The following is a 9,917-nucleotide window of genomic DNA, read 5'->3' on the forward strand; positions in this document are numbered from 1 at the left end:
AATTTATTATTTAAATATAATACTCTGTTGGCTTTTTTGTCTAATTTAATCAGTTAATCATGTAACCATACCATATTCATGCATCTTTTTCTGCAGTGGTTGAGTAACAGGTTTATGTGTAGTCCATAATACAAGGTTACTTTTTTGATCAGTCTTTGGGGACACAGAGCCAGTTGTGATATACATACAATGTGTTTTTAGGGACAAAGCTGCTCAGAGAGACAATGAGGAAGAAACTGCTGATGATCCTCGGAAACTTAAACCTGGAGAAATTGATCCAAATCCAGAAACCAAACCAGCCAGGCCAGATCCCATTGACATGGATGAAGGTAAGATTCTGCTTTTGACAGAAATCTGATCTCTTTGTTTTTCCTTTTACATGGCCTCTGTATCCTGTTTTTTTTTTTGTCCCCATTCCATCCTCCCCCATCATTTTTTCTTAGTGTTTTGTCTTATTTCTGTATCTGGTCAGTTATTTCTACTTTTCGTTTTCCTTTTCTTAGTGTGTTTCCTGCCTTTTCATCTGTCTTTGCCATCTCTTGCTCTGACTGACTGTCTGCTTTGACAACTCGCTTGCTTGTTTGAGTGCTTACTTCTGTATCTTCATCTTTTTCTATCAGCTCATCCCCCTGATAAATCCTTGCTTGGAGCACAGGAGGACTACATGGCTTTTTTCCTTGCACGTAGCAATGTTATGAACTAGAAAATTAACATGGCTAAAATTCCGTGAGCGGACCAGTGGTGTTTTTGAACAGTCACAAATACTGCTAATACAGTACTCTAAGATGAAGACATAAATGAAATTCTGATCTCATTAGTGTGGTTAGTTTACCTCTTTATGTAGATATTTTGATTTGCTTTAGAAATTAGATGAATTATTTTCAACGTTGGACGTTTTTTCTTAAAAGTCTTCATTTTATCTGGCCCATGATTTATCAAATACATTGGAGCAATTTGGAGAACACTAGTTTAGCTGTCATGCAGAATCATGGAATGGTTTGGGTTGGAAGGGACCTTAAAGCCCATCTAGTTCCAACACCCCTGCCATGGGCAGGGACACCTTCCACTAGACCAGGTTGCTCCAAGCCTCGTCTGGCCTGGCCTTGAACAATTCCAGGGATGGGGCATCCACAGCTTCTCTGGGCAACCCGTCCTAGTGCCTCACCACCCTCTCCGGGAAGAACTTCTTCCTGATATCTAATGCCTGTGAAAACTTTGATTTTAAAGATTTAAAGATTGCTCTCTGAACTTAATGCTACGTTTTCCCCTACTCCCATGTTTAAGTGCAAATTCATAGCTGTATTTATCTGTACTATTGTAGATGAGCTTGAAATGCTGTCTGAAGCTAGAGCTCGCCTGGCTAATACACAGGGAAAGAAGGCTAAAAGAAAAGCAAGAGAGAAGCAGCTGGAAGAAGCTAGGTAAAGTTATGCTTGTTTTCATATACTGGTACTACTTCTGTTGACTTGGAAGCATTCACAATGCATAAAGTCAGGCACAACCGTAAGTCATTGCAGGATCAGACTTTTTAACAGTCATTTGTGACAAGATCTTCATTCTTCTTGTTTAAATATGTGCAGCTCTATCTCGGCAGCAACCGATTAAAATAATACCAGCTGTTAGGATGCAGGAGCCACCTATAGGTATGCATTTCAAATCACCTAGTGTTGTTGTTTCTTTAGGCGGCTTGCTGCTCTCCAGAAAAGACGAGAACTTCGGGCTGCTGGAATTGAGATCCAGAAGAAAAGAAAAAAGAAGAGAGGTGTGGATTATAATGCAGAAATTCCATTTGAAAAGAAGCCTGCCCCTGGATTTTATGATACATCAGAGGAAAACTACCAGGCCCTGGATGCAGATTTTAGGAAGCTACGTCAGCAAGACCTGGATGGAGAATTAAGATCGTAAGTGTGTGTTATACTAAGGAGGGAACAGTATATTTGAAAAGAAGTTCTGTTAATTCCTGGAAATGTCTGCAATGGAATGGGGGCAGGAGTTGTATTTTCCATGGGACAGACTGGTTGCTTCTGCCTTTTCAGTCTCCTGTATTTTTTGTCTTTCTAAAAGGCCTAGTTGACCTTTTTTCAATTAGAATGAAGTTCCTTGTGTACATTCTTGAAATGGAAATCTTGAGCTTCTTGAGGTTGGTTTTTTTTTTTTTTTAGCAGTAGATTTGCAGTCCTTTTTCCAAGTAATAACATTATTCAGATTGCTTACAGGAGTAGATTTTTACTTATAGTGTTACTTTTGATAGAATTGTACTTTAAGGGGGTCCCTTAAATGCTTAATTTCTCCCCTTAAAAAATCCCCAAAGATGCCATTGTCATGGTTTGACCTCGTCTGGAAAAGTACATGCAGCTGCTCACTCACCCCCTCCTCTTCCCCTCCAGTGGAGGAGGAGAATCAGAGTAAAAGGCAAGGAAGCTCGTGAATTGAGATAAGAACAATTTAAGAATTGAATATAAATGAATATTATAGTGATGCTAATGATATTAACAATACTACTACTACTAAGTAATAAAAAGAAGATAAACCGTATGATACAGTTGCTTAGTACCTGCCGACTGATACACAGCCAGGTCCTGAGTAGTGAGAGCCAGCCCTAGAGTGATCGCAGCAGAATCGGAGCGAGGCCCACAAGGGACAGCACAACTGGGAAAGCCAACCGACCCACCAGCTCACTATTGAACAAGCAAGCTAGCAAGCTAACAGACAAGCGAGCTAACAAGCAAGCAAACAAAGGAGCGGGCTGTGCAAAGGAGCTGTATCCCCCTGGCCCACTCCTGCCTTATGTACTGAGCATAACATGCTATGGAATGAAATACCCCTGTGGTTAGTTTGGGTCAGCTGTCTGATCTGTCTATGTCTGTCTCCCATGCTGCTTGTAATGAGAAAGTTAGGAACACAGCTGCAGTATCAGAAGCTGGAAAAGATCTTGAATTAGTGCAAGCACCTCCTAGCACCAACTGAAAAGCACCTTATCAGTGCTATTCTCAGGGCAAATCCAAAACCACAGCCTCATACCAGCTACTGTGAAGAAAATTAACTCTTTCCTGACTAAAACCAGCACATCGAAAAATCAAATGCCCATCATCATCAAGAGTGTGGTACATACTTAGTTGTTTAATTGCATTTCCGACTACTGCCAACTGCTTTTTACTGAGAGAGAAGGTCTGGTGCTACATATGATTGAGTTTATTAGCTTGTGATCTCATTGATTTTTTTTCTGTATGGCTCTTAGTTCAGAGGGTCTGGAAGAAGCTTCAGAATGAAGCTTATGATTTCACTGGCTGATTTCATTGCTGTTTGAAGAAAATACCATTTTAATAAACACTGAAAAGAAACTGGTTCCCATATCCCACAGAAAATGTTCATCTTCCCTTAGCAGCTACTGGAGAAAAAGGGACTCTTCACATCCTCTGATTCTTGCTATCTGTATTCTTGGACTGACATTTTTTTTTCTTGCTCCAGTGACCCTGATGATTATAGCTGAAGCAACCAACTGTTGCCTAATTCCAGAATTCAGAAGCATTACACTGCCTTGTATGTTCTGCTAGAAGATCTGCACACTCTACCTGATCACTTTAACTTCTGCACCACAAGGTGGTTCACTCTTCCTGCAACATGATTTATTTCAGCACATCCAACTTTTGATTAGGATACAGGCTTTTTGCTCTATGCTTGTTTGTTTTGTAGGCGTTCTGTGTGTTCTAAAATGATTCTCTTATCCATAATGACAGTGAAAGGGAGGGAAGAGAGCGCAAAAAAGACAAACAACATATGAAACGGAAGAAAGAGTCAGACTTGCCTTCAGCTATTCTACAGACCAGTGGAGTCTCGGAATTTACCAAAAAAAGAAGTAAACTAGTGCTTCCAGCTCCTCAGGTAAGCTGTTCATTGATCAATAAATGACTTACAAAAGGCCAGTGCCAATGAATGATTTCTGTTCTATCAAGGGGATTTTGTGGTTGTATTTTATCTTATTATACCTTGGAATTTTCTCTTTAAAGATATCTGATATTGAACTCGAAGAAGTTGTAAAAGTAGGCCAGGCAAGCGAGATTGCACGCCAGACTGCTGAGGAATCTGGAATTACAAACTCCGCTTCCAGCACTCTTTTGTCTGAATATAACGTGACCAACAACAGCATAGCACTAAGGACTCCCAAAACTCCGGCAGCACAAGACAGGATCCTGCAGGTAGGGTATAAATGTACAGAATGGGCTTTTGGTTTCAGTGCAGTAGTCAACTGAATAGAGGATGTAAGTACCATAGAAACACTACTTTGATTATGTGCGGTACAGGGGTTTGGATGGATGCTGAAAGGCATAGAAATGGATCCACTTCTATCTGATCACTTGTCACCATGCTCCAAAACACTTTGATACTCTTTTTTTATTATATTATATGTTGCGTGCAACTTTTATCATGAACAGTTCTCCTGATGTCTTAGTAATTTTACCCTTGTCCTGCTTACCTCTCAGCTGTGTATGGTGATCGTGACCTTGAGATGTTGTCTTTTATGTTTTTTCCTACTTAGTTTTGCTGATCAGCTTTTATTTTGTTTAACAAGAAATAATTAACCACAAGAATATTTTCCTAGCAATTTATTGGCTTGAAACCTTTTAAGACAGAGATTGCCAAAGCTTACCTTTGCAACCTCAGAATTATGTTTGTGTTACACCGATTGTGTAAGTGTCTGAGTTCTTTCAAAAACTGGTAGCATTGGGTAATATTTTCTTGAGTGTGGGGAAATGGCTAAATTAAGTCAGTGCAGCTAGTGTGTAAAACAAAGAAACAAAATGCCCTCAAAATCCCACCCCAAACCAAAAAAAAAACCCCCACCCTGTGTTTATAATGAGCTGTATTTCAACAGATTTTGTTTCATGATAGAAGAAAGGAGAAAATTCCTGACTCTGCAGATCATGAAAACACTGCACAGAGACTTGGGTCAAGAATGGTCACATTGCCTTTAAATGGAGTGCTCTGACATCACCTGTGGCAGTATTATGCCTATGTACAGTTTTATAGCTGGATTAGCAGTCTTCTGTGAAGATAATTGCTATGTGCAGCAGTATCATTATCAGCTCGATTTCAAAGTGCCTTAATTCTTCATTGTAAAAAGGAAAAATAAATAATAAAAAAAAGGGAATATTCATAAAAGCCCCAGTTGAGTCATGGACCAAAAATCTGCATAGTGACCATCTCTTTTGAAAGGTTCTCTTTGAAGTGCAGTTTGGATAAACTTCATGGGTGTTGGATTTCAGAGTGCAAGTGTGCTGTTTCTTCTGAAAATCAGGATCCATAGGGTGACTTGAGTATTCAGTCGCTAATAAATCTTGCGGATTTATGGAGTCTGCTAAACTGAAGGATGTTGGAATGTTGAAAAGTAACTCGCTCATTTTTGCAATTCCAATTTATTGTATGTTTTACTGGAAATGAAGATTAAAATCCATTTCAGTGGAACAGAAGGGTTTGTAAATACCAGTGTATGGGAGTTAAAGTTAAGAAGTGTTAAACATTTTCTACAAACTGATATTCAAATAACTCTTCAGCTGTTCTTACTGCTACTGAACCTGTTAAACACATACAGTAGAGAGTGACTGTGCAAGTCTTAGTGATGTGCTGCATGTGTTGTTTGTTGTACAGGAAGCACAGAATTTGATGGCTCTCACAAACGTGGATACTCCCCTGAAGGGAGGTCTGAACACTCCCTTGCATGAAAGTGACTTTTCGGGGGTTACGCCACAGAAGCAGGTTGTTCAGACTCCAAACACTGTGCTTTCGACACCCTTCAGGTAAGGCGGACTCTGATGGGTGCTTGGCTGGGCCTGTGTCTGGTGGGGGTGGGTGGAGGGAGCCGACTGCAGTGCGCAAACTCGTAGGTTATGATCAGTGCTTCAAAACAAATTTTAACTCACTTTTATCTGCCTCCTCTGTCTTTCACAAGCCCGTCCACATCATCTGTATTTGTACAGTGTATAGCTCACTGGTGTTTTGGTCCAAAATGAGGTCTCCTGTGCTCTGCAGCAGTATGTATTATACTGAAGTAATACAGGAGTATAAATAGTAAGGTGGAGTGTCATTCCGTTTGTGAATCCTAGACTTTCCGAAGTCTTACCTCTGAGTCAAAGGTGTAGGAGGTCCCTTAGCCAAACCCACACTGAATTTTTGAAAAGCTGAAGTAAATATTTTATAAGCCATATATATCCAAAATAAAATATTTCTTACATTGCCAATGCAAATAGTATGGAATTGCTGGTTTAACTCTTACAGTGGGTCCTGAATAAATATATATCCCACAAGTGCCAAATACCATGCAGCTAAAAAATAGGACGCTTGGTACATTTTGTCTGTCAATTTTTTCAGCTTAGGTTCTAATTTTACTTGTGTCATGCTAGTAGGAAAAACGGAGAAGGAAGTAAAAAGGACCTTTAGGGCAGCCTTATTTTGTTGTTTAAAAGCAGTGTGTGACAGCCCTGCTCTTTTAATTGGATCTACATAAATGAATCCTTTTCTGGAGATCTGCTGGCACCAGTGCGGTGCAGAACAACAAATGTAGAGTTTGGTCTGGAGTGATCTAGCTGTTCATTTGGGTTATTTTGTATTTTAAAAAATGTAAAGACATTCTAATTCTGTTGTTGGGGTTTTGGGGTTTTTGTTGTTGTTTTTTAAGCTTCTGAAGTTCAGATTTCCACATGTAAATGTGATACCCAAGTATCACCTTAGCTTGCAGAAATGCTTTATCAGTGTGAAAATCCAAGAACTTGAGCAGAGAAAAAAAAAATCCTTTAGGTGGTTAAAAATAAACAAAGGGAAGCCATATCATTTTAAAGGAGGCAGGTTGGGGAAGCAGAACCATCATGCCATCATATTATTTAGGCCAAAGGGGCAAATGTTTAAACCAAGTACACTTTGTTTTCCTATGATGGTATGAAATTTGTAATACTTTGATTTCAAGGTTTTCATGGAAGTTGTTGCTGTGCATTAGTTGTTTGATTTTTTTTTTTTTTGGTTTGGTTTTTTTTATGTCCTAGTTATAAGAATTTTCTTAAAAGATATTAAGTTGGAAGTTATAATAGGGTTTTAAACATTGCATGGATCTGGGACCACTAGGAAGAAACCACCATCTTACTTTGAAATTGTTTCTTCTGGAAAGTCAGCATAAAACTTTTTCTGCTAGTATAATCAACAAAGTAAATATATCCTATGAAACAGTCACCTGAAAACATAAACATTAATTTGGCTGGCTTTTTGTGGGTGTGGTCCTGTTATTACTTGTATTTGTTATTCTAAATGAAAATTCATAAAAACCAGTGAAGAACCTCAAGCAAGGGGGAAGTATCTCTTGCCTCTCCCAGACTTACCTAGTAAAAAGGGCGCTGGTGTGTCCCTAAAAAGACAACCAGTAGTGTGTGTTGGGCCATATATACAGTTGTGTTTGTCTCCATTATGGCATCTTACTGACACTACAGAATATAAAATGGGGTATTAAATTATTTTGTCCAGTCTTATTTCTCTACAGCACACATGCTTGTCATTACTGTCTGAAAATACTTACGTAAATGTAGATATGTACCATCATGTAGGCTTTTTTCTAAAAGTTTTTGCCACCTGCCTGAATTGTTTTCTTTGAAATATTTAAGAATGTCATATCAGTTTATAATTGTCATCAGTATGTGAAAACTCTGTTGGCAACAGAAAACTTGTGACTCTCTCCAAGACAATGTCTGCATGCCTTTCATATCATAAGCTGTTGGCACAGGGAACAGTATTTATTTCTAGTCTGGAGGAGAAGCAACCAAGGCCCACCGAATCTAAGATTTAATCCATTTTGCCTAACCTTATGTGCTTTGAAGTAATTATTGTAATGTAATTACTCCATCAATAATCAGTGAAAGCAAAGAGTGATTCATACAGTTTTAACATGTGACAGCTGTTAAGCCAGATGAATTCAGAGTGAATGACTTGCCACAGGTGGCAGGGAAATCAGAGCTTGCTACTAAATGCTGCTTACTGTATCCCAGAATAGTGCCTGGTGACTGGATAATCTCTTCTCTCAAAAGCAGCAGTGGGAGTTTGTGTTGATGTAGTTCCTGAAACTTGTCTTAACATAATGGTGTGCCTAGATTTCAGCTTGACAGGTCCTTGATTACACCTTGACAGGTTTAAACAATTCATTTTTTGGATTCTTCTAATTGCATATTAGAGCTTCACTGCCTCCCAAGAAAAAAAGATCTAGATTGAATTTATTAACAGTATTTACTTAACTTTTTGCAGCATTTAGGCTTTTCTAAGTAGAGCTCTTTAAGAAAAAAAATAAATGACTGTGTCTGCACTTCTTCTAGAACACCTTCTCATGGACCAGAAGGTTTAACTCCTCGTGGAGGATTAACTCCTAAACCTGTGGTTGGTACAACTCCTGGTAGAACTCCACTGCGTGATAAATTGAACATAAACCCAGAAGAGGGAATGGCAGATTACAGTGACCCAACTTATGCAAAACAAATGGTAAGAAGGACGTAAGAAGTGGAAATTGGTGCTCTGTTAATTTTCAGGATTTTTAATTCTCATCTCCTGGACAGAATTTTATTTCATAGTAACAGCAAGAGTTACTTCTACCACGTGTCTGCAGGTCTGTCTGTACTCATCACCTGATAAAATCAAATCTTTGTTTGAAAGAACAGAAATCTTGCCACTTACAGCTTTCAGTGTGCTCAGTAAAAGCACTCTAAAGCTGTTTGGCAAAGGAGACATACTTAAGTTTCAGTCCTACTTGCATCTTCGAAGCTGAGCAGGAAATACATCTCAAGCAAAGATTCATTTTTCTTGCAGTCCAGCACAGCCCTCAAATCCCTCATCGGCTTGGCTTCCCCATTTACCTACAGGACCTTTTCATCAGTCCTGTTTGGCTGACGACACTGAGCGAAAGGAGTTTATTTTTTGCCGTTAGGAGCACTTGGTTTTTAGACGTCCAGTAATCTGAGTCCCTTCCAGATTCTTTCATCGCCTTTGGCAACAGCTGTTTCCATTCTTGGAGATTCAGCCAGATGTACCCTGCCAATTAGACATGGTATGAAAGGGCACATACCTAATAGGTAACACCTTGGGAACTCCTTTTATGTGGCTGGTTCTGCAGCCTGAACTGTGGCTTTGGATATCTCCCGCCAGAGCTATTGGCATTTTTCTTTTGGGGCTAGGTAAGGATACGCACTTGAAGTTTTTGGCATGTTCTCGCAAAAAAAACACTTCAAGTTCAGAATTTCAGATTTCCTTTTAGCTTGAAGGACAAGGTTTATTCAACATCCTCATACTTACTTTGGTTCTGTATTAACCTTTTTATAGTAAACAGGCTTTTTGCTGCTAGAAGGAAAACCAGGGCTTCAAGTTCTTGGTGGACTCTAGTAGTTTCCAGATCTGGTGCTGTTTGTATCGTTTTTGTATTGTCTCAAAATTATTGTTCGTGTCTGTTAATGTAAGTGAGTGGAATTTGGTCGTGTTGCACCTTACGATGCTTCTGAATTCTTGCACCATCTTTGTGATACTTCGACAGGAGAGAGAGTCTCGTGAACACCTGCGCCTCGGGCTCATGGCCCTTCCTGCTCCAAAGAATGACTTCGAGATTGTTTTACCTGAAAATGCAGAAAAAGAACTGGAGGAGCATGAAGTAGATGAAGCCTTTGTAGAAGATACTGCTGATATAGATGCCCGCAAGCAGGTAGGTGTGTGTGATGCAGGTAATGCCTTTTGTTTAAATGAAATGTGTTCCTTGTATGGTTCCCATAGTTTCAGACGTGTTTAGGGGAAGTGGTACAGCTTCTACAGAATAACCAAGTAAAATGTACCTTTTTTCTGTGCTGCCGTCAGAGTATAATCGTCGTTTTTTGACGAAATAATATATCGTCGTTTTTTGACGAAAA

At 39.3% G+C, this 9,917-nt stretch overlaps 1 protein-coding gene across 1 annotated transcript in view; it reads left to right on the forward strand.

Annotated features, from left to right (window-relative positions):
• CDC5L (cell division cycle 5-like) overlaps positions 1-9,715 on the forward strand; it is a gene marked incomplete at its 3' end in the record, with an annotated part of 13,721 nt that extends 4,006 nt beyond the window's left edge. The window contains exons 4-11 of the mRNA XM_010155523.1: positions 202-329; positions 1,322-1,421; positions 1,683-1,901; positions 3,738-3,882; positions 4,008-4,196; positions 5,647-5,795; positions 8,346-8,508; positions 9,551-9,715. Of these exons, the coding sequence (XP_010153825.1) occupies positions 202-329; positions 1,322-1,421; positions 1,683-1,901; positions 3,738-3,882; positions 4,008-4,196; positions 5,647-5,795; positions 8,346-8,508; positions 9,551-9,715 (1,258 nt within the window). The remainder of the gene's footprint in view (positions 1-201; positions 330-1,321; positions 1,422-1,682; positions 1,902-3,737; positions 3,883-4,007; positions 4,197-5,646; positions 5,796-8,345; positions 8,509-9,550) is intronic.
• Between the last annotated feature and the right edge of the window lie 202 nt (positions 9,716-9,917).

Source organism: Eurypyga helias, unplaced genomic scaffold (genome assembly GCF_000690775.1).
Source record: "Eurypyga helias isolate BGI_N326 unplaced genomic scaffold, ASM69077v1 scaffold43637, whole genome shotgun sequence".
NCBI classification, from domain to species: Eukaryota; Metazoa; Chordata; class Aves; order Eurypygiformes; family Eurypygidae; genus Eurypyga; species Eurypyga helias.